At 43.9% G+C, this 22,157-nt stretch overlaps 1 protein-coding gene across 1 annotated transcript; it reads left to right on the top strand.

The window, feature by feature from the left end:
• Nucleotides 1-574: 574 nt before the first annotated feature.
• LOC109465977 lies at nucleotides 575-22,137 on the top strand. Its single transcript, XM_019763521.1, has 23 exons — nucleotides 575-1,019; nucleotides 5,533-5,652; nucleotides 6,770-6,864; nucleotides 7,444-7,655; nucleotides 8,869-9,024; nucleotides 9,567-9,717; nucleotides 10,056-10,193; nucleotides 11,591-11,730; nucleotides 11,981-12,053; nucleotides 12,231-12,367; nucleotides 12,512-12,676; nucleotides 12,834-12,929; nucleotides 13,263-13,500; nucleotides 13,917-14,102; nucleotides 15,551-15,675; nucleotides 15,989-16,181; nucleotides 17,403-17,588; nucleotides 18,114-18,163; nucleotides 18,455-18,617; nucleotides 19,043-19,189; nucleotides 19,706-19,851; nucleotides 20,425-20,542; nucleotides 21,213-22,137. Exons 1-23 carry the CDS (start codon nucleotides 811-813, stop codon nucleotides 21,335-21,337), a joined length of 3,369 nt encoding a protein of 1,122 aa, XP_019619080.1. The 5' UTR covers nucleotides 575-810; the 3' UTR covers nucleotides 21,338-22,137.
• The last annotated feature ends 20 nt before the right edge of the window (nucleotides 22,138-22,157 follow it).

Raw genomic sequence — 22,157 nt, forward strand, 5'->3', positions numbered from 1 at the left:
AACTCACCAATGACTCAGCAAGATTCAACTCACCATGATTCAGCAACATGTAGTTTATGGTCTTTTATGGGTCTAAGCTAGTCGGCACAAGGACGACTTGAAAAAAAAAACTCACAGTACGTCTAACAAGACAAAACAAAGCTCCACGATAAATATTAAAGGAGTACTAAAGTCCAGAAGGGAGTGCTATTTTCCAATAGATTGTGCTTCAATTAATACATGACTAGCCGACTTCTTACAGAATTTCGCTAATGCGACTTGCGCGGAGCGTGTTTGTAAAGCGATATCAACCATTTTCCCCCATGCTGAACCACAATTGATACTCCCTTGTGTACAACATGGCCTACATTTGTTCCAAAATCAAACCTCCTGACTTCAAGTTCCCATTGCATCTAAGCCTGGAAGCCAGACTGTTGTTTAATAGAGCTTATAAAGGTCAGCTTATTGGCTCCAGAGTCAATATGTCCCCAAGTAAATTTTACAGCAACATGGTCTAACTGATGAGGAGGTGTCTGTGGTAAAATTTCGTTGGGAGCCCGTGTATGCCCTGGAAGCTGTCTGGCAGCCAGACTGCTCGAGGCCCTGGCCACCCCTGTATTTGGAGGAAAAGTGTTCTCGTCCCGCCCTCGTCGCCTTATGCAACACAGAACCCGCATCTCGTGCCTTCCGCCACCCTTGGCCAGCGCCAACAGGCCTTGAGACAAGTCTCCGCGCAGACGAGACAAGTACTAGTTCACCTCGCGGGCTTCGACAAAACTTCCAGCTTCTTCTGGCACCAGGACAAGTAAGCAGGGAACTCCAGCGGGTGCCATGAAGACGGGGGTGACGCTTGCGTGGGCTCTGCTGGCTCTGTGCGCCCTCGCGACCCAGACGGACGCCCGGACGCACCGCCGCGGCCGCCATCATCGCTCATGGCGGCGCTCGAGGGATTACATCCACGATATCATCCTGCCGTGGTCCCGGTGGAAGCCCTGGTGGTCAGATTGGTTTTCGGGAGACAGGGAAGGATGGTGGTCAGGGTAGGGACCATATACCAAAAGTATTGTATACTTGATTCATCTACACGTAGCTCTGTTCATTTGTGTGACAGTTCTAAGAAGTTACGTCTCGCTAACAAAAGTTCGAAACTTGATGAAGACTTCGCTTTTGTGTATGGAGGGCAACGGTGTCATTTCTGATTACACGGAAGCATGGCAGATTTGGACCGCCGCCTGGGCTGGCTTTCACCAGTAATCTCATGATCCAGGTGTAACACCCAGCGGGTTTCCTAACTACATTGTATAAACGTTAACCTCTTACAATCATTGAATGTCCCTATATCGCGAATGATATGCAACAGTTGATGATAGAACTAGTTTTTAGGATCATCCGACGATATGTTGTGCTCTCAGTTAGGTTTTCTCAGTTCAAGTTATTGAGTTCACTTTGCCGGAGACTGTTGACTGTTCGAAATCTTTTTTAGCCCTCTACTCTTCGCAGAGACGTAACTTCGCAGACGTATTTGCTGACACATACGCGATCAGTGATGTGATCTGCGTTTCAATGTCAGATACCCGGGTGTGCTCAGTGTGTTCAGAACTTGCATGCGAGACCGTCAACTTCCCAGGCAAACCACGGTGGGCAAACATAGCTGTGCATTATAATGCTCAGACGCCTCCAGAATGCACTCCGAATCGAGACATGACAGCCTTGTTGTTTTGGGCCAAATTTCTAACGTGATATCTCTTGGGTTTCAGTCAGGCTGTTTTCCGATTATACTATTTTTTTCTGATTGTCTGATGGCGCACTGTCACTGTCATCCTTACTGAGCGCTGAGTTCTCACTAACTTTGCTAAAATTTTCCTTGCGGGTATGTTGGTTCTGGAACCGAGGGACTGGCCTGGAAACAGTCTGAAATCCAGGCTAGTCGTTACCAAACTTCTTACCTAATGTGTTATTGTATACAAAGACTGACAACTGAAGTCTGGGTGACACATAGGGCGCATGCGAGTAAACCACCTATTATCTAACTCACTGTGCACGTTTTACATAACTTGTTTTCGCACGAAAAACGGGGTTAGAAAAAAAGTTTCAAACTCGTGTTTACATGCGCATAATATTACAACTCAACTACGTCACCGCTGATCATTATTGGTACCCTTCAGAAAACTGACAGGAAAAAATTAAACGCCAAGGTCAACCTTGTGACTAGCAGCTAGCCCCGGGAGTACGCCCATTACCTAACTGATCTATAGCCCAGAACATGCGTCATCATTTTGAGAACAAGGAGGTTCTGTGGGTTTCGAACCCGTGACTTTGAGTTAATAGCTTGTGTGGGATGTAGGGGATACGGAAATGAGGCTTATCGTAGTCTTCCATCAACATCTGGTAATTTCTTACGTCAGCTTGTTTGTTGATCGTATCAGAAAAGGATCAATCAAGTTGAAATGGAAATACAAAAGATTGCCGTTAGTTATTGAGCAAATCGCCTTCGTTAACCACTATACAGTTGATCGTATCCAACTGTATTGTAAGGTCAAATCCAGCAAAACTGCCATGATTGCGTGCCAATAGAATTATTCTCCACAAGCAAATCTTTTGGTGGTTCCAAGACAGTGTCAAATTGGCAAGACAACATCATTGACAGGCATACAATATCCAGTACGACCACTTACCTAAAACACGTACGTCAAAAATTAGCCGAAGCCTAAACCTCTGCATGGAGAGTACAATTGAGTCACAACGATTTCACTCTGATGGACAATATGGATAGGGTTTCTTTATATTACTGTTCCGAAAAGTTTCGTGAGTCCGTATAGTTTCTTATCTTAACCTTTGGAGGATATTTCTGTATCAATACGTGTTTGGTTGTAAGTTAAAGTTTCGTTGAAGTTTTCGTAGAAACTTGCGCAGTTTCGTAAGGTATTGACTGATATCAGGGTAGAGAGATTGAAGGTCGTGGCCTCAGGGTCGCTGACCTAGCGTCAGTGCCAGACTTGCCGAGAATCTGTCAGTAACTAGTTATTCCAACACAGCTTGTGTCTCCTGGCAAGGGTGACTTACACTGACCAGCTGCTCCAAAGAATTAAGGTTTACATATATCTGAAGCGCGCTCGCGTCCGTGCCAGCCTGTAGCCCTGTTAGGCCCTAACTCTGTGACAATAACACATTGCAGAAAGTTGTGTGAACGGTGAAAGTTACATTATAAATCCGAATTGAGACACAGGTGGGACGCAAGGACAGTATTGTTTGTGTTGAAAGAAATCCTTATCATTGCAACATGGCCATGGACTAAGTAACGGAACTTGACTGTATATAAAGCCGTACCGTGGTAATGTTAAACAATGACAAATATCCGCAGAACCTCACCCCAGAGTACTCAAAGTTCGTATGGAATGGTTTAGTATGTAAGGAAGTTGTGTAAGCTGTGATACGATATGTTGTGTCTTGGGATGTATGAACTTGTTGCTGTATCCATGTCTGTCGGGGTCATGGTCTATTTCCTTAGCTACATCGTCCCTCCAGCTACTCATGTAGTCAGTAATCTAAACCATCCGTGTTGTGTAACTTACAAGAAATATTCCTTAGCCACATCGTCCCTAAAGTGACTCATTTAGTCAGTAATCTGAACCATTCTCCATGGGTTACAAAATCAGGACAAGACATGCAAGATACATCGGAACAAATGGTCCGATGACGTCACAGCCACGTGACGTCACATCCGTACCAGGGGCCAACTCTCGGTACCAGGGTACCCAGGTCTCTCCTTACCTGGCACCAGCCCAGCAGACAACGACTTATCAAACCGCTGATCCACTGATAGCTCTTTCAAACATCTTTAGAGAACCCCTGGTCGCTTTCCAGTATTTTAATCATGATGACATTCGCCATTTTGTAAGATAAAAAGGAAAAGTATGATGTAAAAGAAGAAGTTAAGAACTTGCCGCTTCCGTTAATGTCATATTTGAAAGTTCATTATGGGTTCACCACACCACGAAGTGGTGTGGTGAAACCATATTGCTTTTTCTGATGTTTCTTCTCCTTCTCCTCCTCCTTCTCCTCCTCCTGCCATATCTTTAAATGGATTCAGCTTCTTCATTTTAGGGCCTAAGGTCCTGAAATTTGGTATGGAGGTACAGTGGGCAAATACCCCTAGGCGTTTTTTAAATTATTGTGATACAGGCTTTTAGAATGGTTTTATTTGAGTTTTTGGCTGTGTAATAGCTAATGTATTACTGTGTAAGTGTGCAGTGTTTACCACATTTGGACATGAGTCATCACAATGGCATGCAAGGCATCAACCAATAGGCATGCAGCTTTCCTCTATTCTCCTTGCTGATTGGCTGTTGGGATTTAACTGGCTTAACTTCATTTACACCTGCACAGAGCCATGCCATACTGACAGTATGTCTGTATTCAAGTGTTTTGGTAGGTATTTTAAGCTTTCCTGCTCCAGCATTGGAATGCGGGCTATGAACGCTTCTTTTTATCTTGAAAATCAACAGTTTGCATTATGCAATCCTAACCAATAATGTAGGGAATAGCTATCCAACTGTTGTAGTCTTAGTTGTATGTTACTTCATACTATAGTTATATCAATGTAAAGCATTGTTTTCCCTTGTGTTTCTCATTCTTTCCCTGCCATGTGGTAAAATGTGGTGAACCCATCGCTATATTTGCTCCAAAGCAAATATTGGCCTTTCTAGTTCCAATTAAGCTGTCACGCCATTTCTTCGAAATTAGAGTTCCACACTCCATCCTTTCTTTTGAGGGCCTGCATTTATGTGTGTGTGTGGGGATTACGAATTACGCAAAATTTTCGCCGCCATTAACGGGTAAATTCTCAGAGCTGATTAACAATTACGCGTTACCGCTTATACTGCTTACGAATTACAATGATTCTGTGCGGCTTCCTACGGATGACGTAGATTAAAAATGGCTGATTACGCCTTACGAAAAAGGGCATATTTATCCTCATTCTTTCCACCACAAAGGCGCGTTAAACCGTCCGTCTGTCGTGTTTTGTCAGCGCCAGGTTCGGAACTGTCGTCAATCTGGTGTCTGCCGACCGCGTAATCACCATGACTGGCACAGACTAGAAAATACAGCGCCCACCGTGATTCGCCTTATCGTAACCCCTTAAGAGGGGGGAAGTGGGGCCTTTACCCGAGTTTCTTGGCGAAGTTACAAGGGGAATTAATCGCGTGCGTCTTTCATACGACACATTTCCTTTAGGAACATTCCGTTCAGTTCCTTTCTGTCCAGAAATCCAGACTTCTGGGAAGTATTTTGGGTTTTCGCAACCTACAAGTTTAAAAACCGCCGGAAAGCGTTTTGGGTTTTCATGAATGTATTGGAACTGCAATGTAGTCAAATCAGATATTAGTACAATGTATTGCACCACTTCCTGAATTCCTCCACATACCGCTCACTTACTCCCACCCGCTGCCTGCAGGGCGACCGTCGCTACTTGGACAAACAGGCACAAACCCACAATTCATCCACCCAAAACAATATTCCCTACCCGGAAGTAAACTATGTTTATTTATCCAGGCCCAACGTCTGTGAGACGAAGGAGGGTGACGCCGAGGCGCTGCCCGGTGGGGAAGACTTCATGCTGAAGATTAAGGAGTGCGGCAGTGGAGACGACGGTTCCTACAGGTGTACATACAGGTGGGTCTGACGGCAGGTATCCTGACCACCCCTGCACTTTCAACATGGGATCGCCCCACCCGAAGATCCCTGGGAACATTTTTTAAAAAGTTTTATAGATGTTTAGTAACCTAACGAACATACACGACGACATTAATAGAATGAGTTAGTCCTTACCACTAAAACCGAATGGCTCCCATAAAGCAAAGGTGCAAAGAGGCACATTTAAAACAAAACCTCCGTACACTGAAGTAACAGTTTATATGAAACATCAGTTGTACTGTCCCTCTCACAAGCTCCCGGTGTTGAGCCTAATCCTTGAGCTGCCACATACGTGAGAAGTCAGGTGTTTAGGGCTAGGGTTAAGGTTAGGGTTGGTATTAGAGTTAGAGTTAGGGTTAGAGTTGGTATTAGAGTTAGGGTTAGGGTTAGAGTTGGGATCATTGTTCATGGCTAGGGTTAGACGTACGATTGGGGTTAAGTTAGGTTAGGTTTAGTCTCCCACATCACGACTTAACTCCTCCCACCCGTTGCTGCAGGTATATTGGAAACCCCCAAGTAGTGTCGGAGTCATGTATTTGGCAGGATCATGTATATGCCTTGACACCGGGCGCGAGTCCAAGTTAGCGGTTGAGTGCGTAGGCGTATGTAAACCGGAGTGGGGGATAATTCATACCAATGACAGGCCTGGATTCAACACTTTAACGTTATATCAACGTCACATCTAATTGGGAAATTTCAGGAGCCTTGGGAAAATCCAGTCTTATTCGTAGACCCTGTGTGCATGCAATATGGAATTGAACAAAACTCGGATAAACGTATTGAGAAAAGGATACGTTGAGAGTAACTGAATTCCAAACGTCTCTGAATGTCCGGTAATCCACACTCCAGCCATCGTCAGGTTCAAATGACCAATCCATTAGGACACGTGACCTTGGCACCTGACGAATGATGCAGTACGGACGGTTGAAATAGACTGATTTTTGGACAAGGGCCAACCACACACACTGTCAGACGGTCTTTTATTTTGACTTAAACCGTCTTATGTCAGCGTAGACTAGCGTATGTTTTAGATTTAAAACTACCTCTCCCTATAACCACAGCATGTTTGACGATGACATTGTTGTGTGACCTACAGGGCAGACGACTTCCAGCAGAAGTACAGCGCCACCATCACATACCGCTGCTGTGCCGGGTTCGCCCGCCAACAGGGCAAGCCTGGCTGCCCTCTCAGTAAGTCGTTAGATACCTCGAGGAAAAATGGAAGTATTGTTTTTGGTCTGTCTATTTGTGTGTGTGTGTGTGTGTGTGTGTGTGTGTGTGTGTGTGTGTGTGTGTGTGTGTGTGTGTGTGTGTGTGTGTGTGTGACTGTCTATGTCTGTTTGTATTTCCGCATATTTGTGAACAGCATTACATGTACTTAAGAAGGCGCCTGGATGGATTTTAATATTCTTTACGGTAGTGGGTAGGTTTTGAGAAGACAAAATGCAAGGTGTGATCTTGGCTTCCTAGTGGCTTCCCTTGGTACAACCGAGGAACCTCCGGGTTTTGAATCTTTTGTCATAGGCACGTTAGGGTTTTGATTTGAATGGCAGATAGCTTTTCATGTGAGATAAAGGCTGGAAGAAGTATTAGTATAGGGAAACGTGATGTAACGTTGACGATGTCTTGAACTTATTTGAACTTTAATTAAGACGTTAATTGAAACGTCTTACTTCGTCAATGCAAAATGATAGGTTGACATTTCATAATTCAAGTTTCATGGTTTGTGATCAAAGTTGTTAACAACTTGTTATGTCTTTGGTTGTATAGAAGTAGCCGAGCTGAAGAATCTACTGGATACTGCACAAGACCTGGGGCTGTCGGAGTTCGTGTCTTACGCGGGGAAGGCGAAGCTGGAAGGCGCCCTGACCGGCCTGAACAACTTCACCGTCTTCGCCCCCACCGACGGCGCCTTCCAGTCCATCCCCACTAGGGTAATCACTGATTTCGAGTCTCCCTCAAAAAGGGCGATCCCGGAAAGGGTAAATTGTTTTTTTACGGAATCTTTCCCGCCGTTTTCTGGGGAGACGCTGGTAGTGTTTCAACAACGTGGTTTATCACAAGTTACCTGGTAAAATGGCTCCAGAACAAACGCCTGTCCTCTGTACACAATATAGCCACAACTGGATTTTATGGATAACCATGGAGGTAAAAAACACACTTGATTTGGAATTTCGGCCGCCATATTCAAATGTACCAAAGCGAGGCTGCCCTTGGTGTCACATTTAGCTTCCACATGTCGTCTGCCATCTGGCTTCTTTGACGTTTGAAGAATACATAAACCACAAAAAAGTTTTCCGCAAGTAAAAATACGTTGTGAACTATTGGTTATAGAAATTAAACCTATTACAAAACCAATAAACCTTTTTTATTAACTTTTTATCAAGCCGATTTTTGTCATGTTCGTAAAGTCCAGTTTGTGTGGACTGGTTACGACAGGAGCTGTTTAACTAGACTAGCTTTCTGAGCACAGCATCACAGACTGACGTCACCCACCTATTTGTACAGAAAACGTGCACACGTTGGTGCCACGGCGTTTTTAGAAAGTCACAGTACGCTTTCTAGTGATCACGAGACGATTTGACCTGCCTGGACGGTTAGCTTATGATGCTATGCATGGTAACCCATTTTGCTGCAACGGTGCCAACGTACCCTTTGTGAATGAAGAAGCGGCACAATTTCATCATCATCATCAGCATCACCATCTTCATCATCACCCTCCCGTCATCATCAGCACCTGCATGACGTTAGAACAACACCATGTCCATCTGCATCGTCATGATAGCCATCGGTCACATCAGCATCAGACATCACTGCATCATCATCATCAGTAGTAGTACCACCGCCATCTTCCTTATCACACTCGTACTTCTGCTTTCAAAACTGTGACTGGTACTTCCAAACGATGGCTTAATGTTGCTTTCAAAAGCTATAGCTTTATGCTGATCTGTAATGCCTAGTCTCTCTTTCTTGTTTCACAGTTTAAACGCTCTTATATTTCTAACTAACTTCCAGTTACCTGAGGTACAAGTATCCTACACTAACATTATGAGCAATAAAGGCCGATATCATATTTAACGTTTATTTAACAAGTTGTGCTCATAGTCCCTCATTGGGATAAGTGTACTCGTATTTTGTAGACAATTCTATAACCGTGTCCAATCTATTGGTACTCCCTTGTACACCTACATGTAGGGCGACACCCCAGCCCTGACCCTGGACCAGCTGAAGGACACGTTGTTGAGTCACGTGGTGTCCGGCTGGCTCACGACTAACGACATCAAAGATGAGGAGATCCTGAGGACCATGGGGCCGGGAGAGATTCGCACAACGGAGTACCAGAACAAAAAGGTCGGGGTTTCTCTGCATTTTGGACAAGAAATCGGAGACTTCCGGGAAGTATTTTGGGTTTTCGTGACCCTGAAGTACACTAACCACCGGGCAGTGTTCAGTTTTCGGTTTTGAAAGGGAACTGTGGACACCTCCCATCCTCCTTGTAACCGTCGCTATTTGGACGAACAGACACACAAACCCACAACTCAGCCACCCATAACAATACTCCCGAACCCGAAAGAAACTAATTGACTGCCGAAACTTTATGAAATCAGAATGTATGGTAAACGTTAACCTGGTATCCAGTCTATCGTGGTTGGGGCGGGTTTTCTTCGGGGCTGCTGAAGCTCTTCCCCGCCCGCCTGGGCTAGGTTCCCCAGTAGGTTTTTCACGGCGGGAGTTTGATTCGCCATTGGTGGGGAGTGGCAACACTCCTACCGGACGGTCTGTTAAGCTGGGCGGGGGAAAACTATTAGAGCCCCGAAGACAGCCTGCCCCAACCACGATAGACTGCACACCAGACTAGGTAAACGTGAGATACGCGTTTTGCCGTTCTGCAGATTGTGAACGCCAACTGTGTGAAGATCGTCCGGACGGACCAGCTGGCCAGTAACGGCGTCCTGCATGTGGTGGACGGCATCCTGCCCAACACCAAGAGATCCGTGCTGGAGATCATCAGCCAGGACAGTCGCTTCACCACCCTTAAGACAGGTGTGTGTTTCATTTCACACAATACAAGTTTATAGTGCGTGAAATGTATATATAGTGGCCATCATACGTACAGTTAAATACAGCTGTCTAGTATGTTCTTGTTCGTTGTAAGACGTAGAAATACGAGTAGCATATTATTGGGCCTGCACATTTCCCTCAACATTGTATGCTTTTATTGTGTTATAGATATAAGTTTACTAGTATTAGTTTATTTATATTATTACTTATTTTGTTTATATTAGATGCTTTAACGTTTCCTAGACGTAAAGTGACGTTTGCTACATAGGATGAGTAGGATATTGTATCTTCGTCTCTTTAGTTTACTGATTTTCCCACAGCCTTGGGTAAGACTGACCTGTCCAGTGTGCTGGACTCGGACGGACAGATGACCGTCTTCGCTCCCACGGACGCGGCCTTCGACGGCGTGCCCGAGGAAACCTTGAAGAGGCTGCTGGGAGACGAGAGATGTCTGAAAAGTTAGTTCCTTTTCTCCATGTTTTTCACTGCTACTTTGGTAGTTAAGACTGTGTTACACATTCTCTCCCTGTCAGGGACTGATTGGACCTCAAGAGAACCATTCCCATTCCCAGAACTACCGATAGGAGCTCAGGATTCTTCATCACTATGAAAATTAGTCCAATAGGAGTTCAGATTTCTCTGTCACCATGGAAACCAGTCATCGCAGCCTCCAACACTACCGTACCAATTCTCAGTTTGATAATAGTTGGTCCGTATTTATCAATAAACAAACAAACAAACAAACAAACAAACAAACAAACAAACAGTCAATCGCACGTTAATCACACAGCATTGGGTTGTGTTCCCAGTTCTCTTGGTGTTGGCATGGTCATCAAGCTCCGACGCGCTTTGAGTGGATACCCCGGTAAAAAGCCGTCAAAACATGGCAGTTGCGATGTTGAAAATGACAAATAATCGTCAAAAAACGCGGCAATCTTAAAACGACGCCCCCGTACAGCCGGGACTTTGTAGCCGCCAGACTAACGCAGTCCATTTCACAAAATTGATGTGTGTGGGATAATTGGTAGTTTTCTGCCAAAAGGACAGCAGGCGAGACAAACTAATAAACAAATGTGACTCCAGGCGCCGGCCACTCTGGCATATATAATGGTTTGTAGAAAGGTCAAGCCTGGCCTGAGGTAAAACGGGGCACTTCACACAATCACAGAAACTGCTTTTATGTCCGCTTTGTTTGATGTTTTAGTCAGTGTTGGAGTAAATCTAGAACAGCAGCAACAGTCGTTGACCGTCTTTCGGTTTACCCTATTTTTAAGTCGCCATTCTTGGATGTTAGATGTCCATGAAGTGACAAAAATGTACACTACAGCGGTAACGTACAGGGAGGGAGAGCTGCACATTATTTGTGTGGGAACCGGGTCGTATGTCCGTCTGCCTTGCTTCAGCCATGCGTTGTCAGGTGGTTAACAATCCAGCTTTTGAAGTCGTTCAAGTTGCGAATCTGTCAGGACGAACGTTGTGACACTTCTCTAAAGAATTTTTTCTATATACATGTAATGGTGAATTTCTCGCTGGTTTTGTAAATTCCACTGTTGCGCACATGCAATACTCGAGGTTTTGGGTTCTTCCAGCCAATGACTACGTATACCATTCGTTTTCCCATGGAGTCAGCCTCAAAGGAGTATATTTCTACCTCCAGTTCGACCTTCCTGTCAATCTGTGGTTTCACAATTTAATTTCTCACTTCTGTGACTGTATATATTGAAATAACTACGGACACATGAGTAAACATAATAGCTAACAGAGGAACGGTTAAGTACAATTTTTTATCAAAGTTTAAGCCCTGTGTTTTCTTCGCAAAAATACTAAAAAAATTGTTTGACCCACGCCCTTGCAGATCTGCTGTTGCATCACGTGATCCCGCACACCATCTGCGCAGACGCAGTGACGGGCAGACACCGCTCGGTGTCCATGGCTGGGGAGGACCTGAAGGTGGAACGGGACTCGGACGACAAGATATTTGTCAACACCGCCCAGGTAAACAACAACACCATAATTTGTTGATTAAAGGTTACATATTGCTTCTAGATTGTAAACATGTTGAATATGCACTAGTACCTTTTAATTCTGTCAATGGTTTAATTAATTGCGCATGCGTGGTTGACTTAATAATTGACTTTACTTGGAAAACAGCTTTGCTTTGTCTTTTGATCAACGTTTTTAATGACCTGGTAATGTGCTTGTTTGTTTTCGTTTATTTGTTAATTTGTGTATTTGTTATTCTTAGGTCATACAAGGCAATGTTATGGGCTACAACGGTGTTGTTCACGTCATCGACAATGTTCTGATCCCAAATAAAGGTTTGGCATCCGATCTTAGAAATGAGTTTAGATACATCCTGATAATTCCACACTAGATTATCATACCCATATGATTGTTATATGGATAAGAATATGCCTTTTTTTCTGATTTTACTTCAATGTTCTGATTATATAGCGTTACGTTACATATTTCGATAATTATGTGTAATTACACAGCGCGAAACGTCATTGACGTCCTGAGCGCTTCCGGGGCGAGTCGCTTGGTGGAGCTTATCGAAGTCGCCGGCCTGACGGACACCCTCCGTTCTCAGGACAACATCACCATCTTCGCCCCCTCCGACCAGGCAATCCAGGTGTGTGTGTAAAACTCCCTACAAAATGCCGACCCTGACTGCTAATTAGCAGTTCAACCAATGAAGATTATGTTTTATGATGATCTGTGTGTGTTTATGGTCTTCAAATTTCGAATGGTCGTAGTTTATTTTCTGTCGGTTTAGGAGTTGCCAGAGGAGACAGTGAAAGCTCTCACCAGCAATCCGGCGGCCTTAGCTGAGGTGCTGCAGTACCATGTGGTGCCGCAAGCGGCGTCCGCCAAAGATCTACGGAATGGGGCCATGCTGCCGACTCTAGGGTCGTCCAACAAGCTGCATGTTTCAGTGAAGGTTCGTAATTACCTATTTTCCACTATCAAAAGTACTTATTAATTAGGCATATCAACACGTGTGTTTAGACTTTTGTATACACTTATATTTTGACCTTATTATAGGAAACAATATTTCATTGGTGCAATTTGTCATTTTTATCGCTCTTTATCTACAGGACTGGTTCTTCCACACCATCGTGAACGTCCAGTGCGCACGCGTCGTGAAAGCCGACCAGGGAGGCTGCAACGGAGTTGTTCACGTGATCAACAAGGTACAGAATTCTTTTTGATTGAATCTTTCGCCACGCGACATCTTTTGAATTTTGGCCATGGGCTACCTCACTTTTTGTAGAGTGAGCCCTGCACGTTTAACCCTAGGTGTTACTCTAGCTATTACGTGATTATGTCTCAGGTAAGTCTGACTGGTACGTCTGGGAATGGTTACCTAAACAACAGCCATATATATGTATGTCGGTAAGCTGTCTAAGGGTATGGCATCAGTAACAAAAACATATTGATAGACCAAACTCACCGATAACCCGAATTTACAAACAGATTTTAATGTATCTCCCAGGTAGCTAATACCCCTGGCGTTGTTTGCTCAGGTCCTGGCGCCGCCCACCCAAACCCTGGCTGACTTACTGGACGGTAACGAGACGTTCAGTATCCTGGTGAAGGCCCTGCGGCGGGCGGACCTCATCACCGCCCTGCAGGGGGACGGCCCCGTCACCATCTTCGCGCCAACCAACGAGGCCTTCAAGCGCATCCCGGACGACACGCTGGACAACCTGCTGGAAAACACCGAGGCGCTCGTCAAAGTTCTCAAGCACCATATCGTGGACGGTAAGTGTGAAGAAAGCATTTGTTGTACTGTGCATTATATATTGCACTGTAAATAAGTAAGGGTGGAATGTAATCCCACTTCTTGTGGAGTGAACCCTGCATATTCAACTCCAGAAATGCGGTTGAAAATAGAGGTTGGGGTAACTTGAAAATGGTAAGAATGCCCTTCGCTGAATTCAGGCTACGCATTACGTTAAGTTCGGCAGGCTGACTTCGCTTAACGTTAAGATCAGTCGCCGCGCTCTATTAGAATGCAACAATTATGCTCTAATAAATTTGATTAGAGCATAATTAGGCTACCAATGACTATAGGAATTAAAATAGCTAATTACGATTTACGTTAAATGGCACACAGACCTCATTTCTGACCTGACATCTAGAGTAGTGATTTGAGATTAAACGGTTTGTTTCCACAGAGTTCCTCTGCTGCGATTCTTGCTTCAGCCGTCGCGGGAAGTTCCGCCAGGTGTTCCGGAGGTCGCAGTTCTCCTACTCGGCGCGTGGCGGCGCTTCTGTCGCCAGCTGCGACACCTTCGGGACCAACGGCGTCATCCAGGTCATCGACCGCGTTCTACGCCCTCCCGGCGTGCACTTCAACAACTAGAAGACAAGAGAAGGTGTCAATATTTACTACGTCGGATCCGCACTGTCCATCACAATTAGCAGTTCAACCAATGAGAGAATAGTAATTAGTGGTTCGACCAATGACAGAATCGCTGCTTGTCCGTCAAATACTAGTACTAGTACTTGTATTACCATGTCCTACGTTGTGACGAAGTGGGCGGGGCTATGGGATTGGTCTATACCACATCACATGACCATACAAAACGGCGTATTTACCTCGAGTCATCATGACATGAATGAGTTTGTAAAAAAAATATCAATTTGCATAAATGATTTCTTTACATAGTAGTGGTCGAATCTGTGTCGTATGCTTAGCGAGGACACCGTGACTTAGAAGTTAGTGTTGCTGGTACAACTACTAGCACTTAAAACGTTTTCTATAACTTTACGGATGTAAAAACAAAACTTCTTTCTCGTATCTTTCTCACTAAAACAATTTGATAAGTAGACTTGCAAGAAAGAAGTCAGTCTTGGATTGAATTAATTAGCGTTTAATGTTTTGATACAGAAGAAAAATAACAATGTTACATAAAATTCTGTTTGTTTTGGTGAATATTGATAATTGATAAGATTTACAAATAGAAATATAGTCTATTCAAGCACAAAAGTGCCCTCTAGATCTAGATCTAATGTTCGTCCAACATCACACCAAGACAGCGCTATTTTGATAGTTTTAGAATCTCACTTTATCCATGGTGTTTTATATACACTGTGCTAGTCAATGTGCTGATTTAGAGACTACAAATACACACCAATTCACTATCCTTGTCTGTTGTTTTCTGTCACACGCTTGGCAGGGTAATGTAAAAAAGGGTCACAACTTACCGAAGTTTGTTTCGAACTTTTGTCAGTAAATTTTACTCATTTGCACCTGAGTCAAGTGAGGAAATAGGAGGTGTAAAGTACATTTCTTAAGTGCACAACCGTGGGGCCTGCTATAGGCACTCAAACATAGAATCGTCACATAATCAATGACCTCAACAACAACAACTCATTTACAAAGTTCATGACATTTTGGAATTTGTACCAATTTATACAATGCCGGTACCACTTTGGCCTAATTATGACCTCGTAAAATCTGCAAAAAAAGTAGAATTCTATTCCTCGGAGTAATCAACACTTCGTTAACTTACGTCACTCGTGCATAGATTTGGGTAAAAACTGAACAGATGAACAGTTCCAAAGCAATGATGTAGACCCGTACTTCCTTTGTCCACGAGTAACCCAATAAAAACGCTTCTAATGAGAACCGTCCAGGATGCGGATGAGCTGAGCCCTGTGATTAGTCCACTCTTTGTTCGGACCCAGGTGTATGTTGATTCAATCAGATTGAGTTTCAAGGTGACCCACCGGATTTCTATAAATGCTTGTTTGGCAGCATAACATTATACAGTTGCCACCAGAGTAGGAAGGTTGGTAGGTTAAGTAGGACCGATCGCGATGGAGAGGGTCTGCACTTGGGTGTTCCTGGCGGCTGCCGCGCTCGTCAGCGCAATCCTCGCCGCTCCTCTAGCGCTGAAAAGTGTGCAGGAACTCACGGTCGAAAAGACAGTAAGTCTACGTCTATTTTATTTCTACTTATCTACATAGGTTTAGTTATTTTAGTCGACGATCGTAGCCACATTTGAACTGTGAATTTCTGGTTAAAAAGACGGCTCCGTATTTCGCTAAGGTTCATGTATTCTAAAACGTTCTCTGAAAGGGTCATTCTAGCGTTTCTTGTGTGTGTCAGTGTAAGAAATCCGATGTATAAGTTTTATTTCAGTCGAAGGAGGCTTAAATATATGAGTCCTATAACTTACTGTACTGGAAATATAAATATGATTTCTATGAGAACTACACTGACACCGTTGTTTTTCCCCAGCCTACGTGTAAGGACGGAGACGTGCCGGCGGCCGTGCTGTTCAAAGCTGCCGACATGCGGTCGGAAACAGACCGGCGGCTCAAGACTATTCGGGCCGAGAAAGAAGTCCTCCACGCTCAGCTCTGCGGGGATTCCAACAGCGGCTTCCTGGAGAGCTTGGAAGATGCTAGACAAGAAACGGCAAGGATGATCGGTTTGTCAATTGGTTTTCACCATAGTTATCTCCTACTGAACCTTTAAAAACAAGGCAAAGGTAGTCCCCTAGTCTTTTTGAGGCCATAGGGGCAGTGGGTTGTTGATCCACTGTATTGAAAGGTTGACTCCATCCCTCTCCTTCCACCGCCCTTTACTTCCGCAACAGAAGTCAGGTACCCATTTTACACCTGGGTAGAGTGAGGAAAGTGTTACATGTAAATGCCTTTCCCAATGACACAGTGTCCAGCCAGGAATCGAACCCGCAACCTCTCAATCTCGCGTCCGCAAGCCAGCCTAGCTATCGGCCATTCGACGTACCTTTTACATGGGTTTTAACCTCAGGAAATATCGAATCTACGTTTGGATATAATGATTATCGGTTGGTTGTAGGATGGTCTAATTAGGGCGTTGGGATACAGAAAACCATTGAAAAATCTCAAATACATATGAAAACCTCACTTTCCGTGGCTGGCATCTATTTAATCATAAGGTACGCACCGTTCCCTCGTTGGTCGAACCGCTAATTGTCGTGCTACCATTGGTCGGCCTGCTAATTGTGTTGGACATCAACGGAGTTGCTATGTGTTTGACACAGAAGTAAACAACACACCCCACAGGTCGATATTTTGAGCAGGAAATTAACAGTAATTCCGTTTGTAAGGCAATCTTTTACTATTTAGTCTGTACTGTTTTAATTTGTCCGGACTACCTAATTAGTTTTGCTTTTCTTAAATACCCGTAGGGTGGTCACTGTTTCTTTGCTTTCTTAAGTTCCCAACTTTCTCACGACTGTATGCATTGGGTGATGAAGAAAGGTTAACTAGGTCCCTTGTTTACAATATCACTAGTGATTGGCCCCTTTCGAAAAACTGATTGTTGACATATTTCTTGTTAAGCAGAACTTTAACGAAGTTTCTGATCCAAGATGTTTATCTAAATTCTTTTTCAAGTCACGTTTTGCGACATACATGACCTAGAAAAGCACAAAGGGAGACTATACTCCTCTTATGCATATTCATCTCTGCGGGATATTAGATCAGAGTTTTTTTTAGAAATGATATTATGAATCTGTGTATGGGGAGCTTCGGGCGTAAGATCTTTGGTCGTACCTCTACATGTTTAAGAGCCCAACACACCTACATAGTAGAGTAGCGGAGCCCCACATTGCACTACACGTGCTGAACATTTCACCATTTTGCAAAAACTGTTGTGCGTGCAGAAGCCAACAGGAGGCGCTGCGAGGAGGAGTTGATCAGCATCATTCCAACCATGACCAGGAGCGTCATCAACCTAAACTTGTTGGAGGCCATCCGAAGGGCCATGCGCACTGTCATCGACGACCGTTTCAACCCCCCAGACGAGGTGACACCATCACCCATTCAGGACAGTGGATTTAGGCCCCCTAGTACGTATAAGTTTTTTGTTACAAGGAGAACAGTTTTTTTTAGTTCGCAGCTGTAACTCACGATCCGTTTGCTGCATTGGTATGTCGTTTGCAAGCATTCGTGGGATGATTAACATTACTAGTATTACAGATATATCATGCAAATCAGTGCCTCATTTACATATCTTACGATATGCTACGATAGCTTTTATTGGTAATTATAATAAGATGAGACTTTCATACTTAGAACCGTTGAACGTTTCTTCTTTGGGTCTGTGTCTTTCTTTGCACCTATAAATCAAGATCCTTTTGAGGGATTTGTCTGAAGAGGGAGGGCATCAAGCACCTTAGCCACGTGCACATTAGCACCTTAGCCATCGTTGTTGTTGTTGTTGAAAATACTGTGTTTCATGTCATAGCGTCGACATGAGTTTGACCGTAATTATTTCTTACCAAGTGACTGATAGGACCAATATTTCGAGTAAAATCTCGGAACTAGTTCTGTCTTGTAAACTAATTTTCCAACTGCCCTGTGTTTTCCCGAAGTCCGCTTTCGACGGGCTCCAGTGGCGGAAGTTAACGTCATCGACTACTCGGTAATATTTTCTACTTGAATTTTCCGATCAAAATATCATAAATCTCTATCTAACTACCAAGAGGAAAACTTGATAGCTGCTTATCTTTAGTTACGGAAGTAAAGTTATGGTGGGTTTTGCACATTGATTAATCGGTATTGCCATTTCTGATCTTTCCGGCCACCTACGAAGCCTGGTAGAGGCAATAGTATACGTGCGAACCCAGTCTTTTTGGCAGGGTGTACTAAAACTAAAAGTCAGGCTGGCACCCAGACTATTTCCCCGGCACTCACACAATTCAATGCCGCACAGCACCTCTGTCCAACCGGGGTGGCGACGTCCGAAGCCCTGCTGGCGCTGGGAGAGGCTATCGGGCGGTCCGCGATGGAGTATGACGAAATGCGGCAGATCGTGGTGGACATGAAGGCGGGGAACTGCCCATCCAGCATCGACTTGGAGGCGGCCGTGGAGGGCAGTAAGTTTGCAACCACCAATCGTATTAGTTCACTTAAGCTTCTGGGCATGGAAGTATTGTTTTGGGTGGCTGAGGCGTGGGTTTACTAGTATGACCCAATAGCTTCGGGTTGCATGATGGGTGGGAGGAGATTTTGACAGTTGATTGATAGGGAGGTCACGCCTGAAGGTGACCAGCACGCGACAGGTGAAAGTAAGTGGGTAGTATGAGGAGGAATTCGGGAAATAACTCCCCAACTGGGACTACACCCACTTTGGACTTGCCGCAACAAGATCTCTGTCGGCAAGGTTCCTAGATCTAGCCCCCTTGCCTTGTTTGTCAAATCATCTATTCAGTCGTTAATCAATAAATTCGCAAAACTCTTAGTTTAGCAATAAAAAGTACTTCCTGGAAGTTTGAGATTTTCTTGTTGTGACATTGACCAGAGGCCAGCGAGCAGCCCGCCAAACTGCCGGTGGACTGTGGTGACATGAAGCGGGTGGTACAGATGTACATCGACTCCTTCACCAAGCAGCTGCCGGAAGTGGGCAAAACTGTGGGGGACAGCCTGCTGGAAATGCTGCCCGAGGAAGGTGGGAACAGCACAGCACATGTTCAGCTGTTGGAACACAGTGCTGTCCAGTATATTGACAGGACGCACTGCGCCTGTGTGAAACTAGCAATTTATTGCGCAAAGCACTTCAGTAGAATTTCTCGTTTAAGGTTATATTTCCGAATTTATGGATGACTTTCCGTCCATAGTTTCAAATGTTGTGATGTACCATCTGCAACGGGTCAAAATTTTGATGCAAAGTTGACCAAAACATCCAACGAAAATTCGTCGTTAAAAAAATCCGGTTTTCTCTCCGACACAGTACGTTCTGCCAACACTATTTGTAAATTCCAACACCCCGCTCGTCCATGTACAGTATTTCTTAATTTCGAATCAGGCAATTCTTGAAGAATAGCCAATGCGCAGGTGTCATTTATATGGCTATGATTTCAGTACGTAACTAAATAATAATCATTGTGACCTAAAAGAGCCCATTGCCTCAATCGATTCCTGTAACTCAGCGCTGTTTCATCCAAGCTCCTTTTTTCTCTCCCAGAATGGTGCACCGGGTTGGAAATCGGCACCACCTGCTACTACTTGACGGGCTCCCAGCTGCCGTTCAGCCTGGCGCAGTCCAACTGCGAGATCAACGGCGGGAGGATGGCCATGATCAAGGATCCGTCCAACTTTAACGCCGTCCGGGTAAGACGTTAGTCTTCATTTGTTTCTTTGCCATAAGGCAATGTTGATATGATTATATGGATGACATCCACTGGGAACCCCAAAACGGACGCGAGCGTGCGAATAAAAAAAAGAGTTTCGGCCCAAAAGTTGCCCTAATTATGACGATTATTCTACGTGGTCATGAAGGTTGAACAGATGACTTACTGAAACACAAAGAGTATGATGCGGCGAATAATAGACTCTAAGCTTCATTTTTATTTCTTCACATTTTTTTCGTTTCCTTTGGAATTGATTTTGACATTCTACGACAGTAGTATCGTTTTACAATCTTTTTCAATTTATGACATATATTTGGACATTCTGCAGCTGCTTTGTACGATTTACAGCATGGTCGGAAACTTTTTTCGGGAAACAGATAAAAAATCAAATATTTGTTTTTGCCATTTCCGGCACATACTAGTAGTTGGACATTTCCCAGAATCCTGCCACTAATTTAAATGTGCTTGTAAAGTTTCTTGACCGCCTCGTTGGTTTGTGTTGTTATTTTCCTGCAGTGTTTTAGTAAACAAACAAATATATTGTGCGTTCCAGTCGTTCCTGATGTCCCTGTCCGTCGGTGATGTCTGGATCGGGGCGACTGACTACGATGGTGACATGACGTTCACCTGGCTGGACGGCACACCTATGGTCGAGGGGGACTGGGCAAGCGGTGAGGATTTACCGTTTTCAAACTTTTACATCAACAGACATGTTCAAAGACAACATACTATTAAGTAAATTCTGTTCCTCAGAATATATACCTAACCTCCAAAACAACGAAGTATTGCTAAGAAATGTCTTATTTTACTTTAATTCACGCCGATGATCCCTCTACTTCGTAGCCCTAACTCTTTGATGGTACAAGTATAATAAACAAAACTTCTCTGACGGGAGCATCCCCCCCCCCCTTCGTTAATACTTATACTTCTGGGTACGGAAGAATCGTTTTGGGTGGCTGTGTTGTGGGTTTGTGTCTCTGTTTGTTCTGATAGTTGGTGGGTGGGAAGTGATTTCAACAGTTACTTGATAATATGGGAACGCCAGGCCTGAAGGTGACCAAACATTCCCTGGGTGGAATTTAAAGTGGGTAGTATGTGGAGGAATTCAGGAAGCAGTGCAATAAAATCAAATCACATCATACAATCACTTCGGGAATTACTTTATACCAAGACCTAAAACACTTCCTGGAGGTCTGGAATCTTTGATTTCTTGTTCATAATGTGGAGCTGCTATGGAAACAATGGTGCAAATAATAGATTAAAAGTATGGTTTCTGAAATGAAAAACGTTAGATTGTTGCTAGTGTTTCCTACTAGTAACTCAGTTGTTTTTTTCCAACAGGTGAACCCAACAATGCTCAGCAGATGTGTGCTCAGATGTGGAGATATGCCCGCCTGCAGTGGGACGATGACTACTGTGATAACCACAAGAACGTCCTGTGTTTTAAAGAAAAGCCACAAGATTAACAACACTCCCAGTCAGATAGATCAGACTCATCTGAGGAATGATCTTGTTGATGAGGCTATGTTAGTGTGCCGCTTGTGTGTGTGTGTTTGTTTAAGTGTGAACAGGATGACTTGATAAGACTTTTTACCATCTTTTGTTGTTTGTTTTGCATAACCAGTAAACCACCTGCAGTCATAACACACCAGTTTTGTGAAGTAGCTACCATCTAGGTAAGAAAGGTCTGTAAGGTTTGATCCACTCACACTGGGAAAGACGCTACTCTTTTCAATACATGCAGTGAATCTTAAACACACTTGAGGCGTGCCTCTTTTCAAACACAGGACCTCCAGCTTCAAATCCCATCTAAAAGGACGTCTATGTACTCATTTTAACCTGATTTGAATGAAGAAAAAGTGCCTGTCACAATGGCACAACATTTGGGCCTGCTATAGGGATTCGAACCCAGAACCTTAAGATTGTAAGTCAACAACCAATCCTAACCACCAAGTGACCTTACTAAATATATGTAGGAGATTAGGACTATGTTTGCATAGATGATCAGGAAATATTGTAATAAAATGACTGTGAGTCAATTCACCTAATGACCATATGTATATGTGTGTGTGTGTTGAAGACTAACATTATTTTGATCACTGTGACTTTGAAGATTTTTAACTATTTTTAACTAATAAGTGTGTTTTGCAAATGTTATGATTTGAAGCAAACATACACGTATGAACCTATCATGTGGATCAACACAGGTTAGTGTAGTCAATAACAAATACATGTTAGCACTCAACAGATTTTGATTTGTCAACAATATTTGAAGGGAAAAGCCTT

The sequence above is a fragment of the Branchiostoma belcheri genome, unplaced genomic scaffold (genome assembly GCF_001625305.1).
Source record: "Branchiostoma belcheri isolate BF01 breed outbred unplaced genomic scaffold, Haploidv18h27 scaffold1, whole genome shotgun sequence".
NCBI classification, from domain to species: domain Eukaryota; kingdom Metazoa; phylum Chordata; class Leptocardii; order Amphioxiformes; family Branchiostomatidae; genus Branchiostoma; species Branchiostoma belcheri.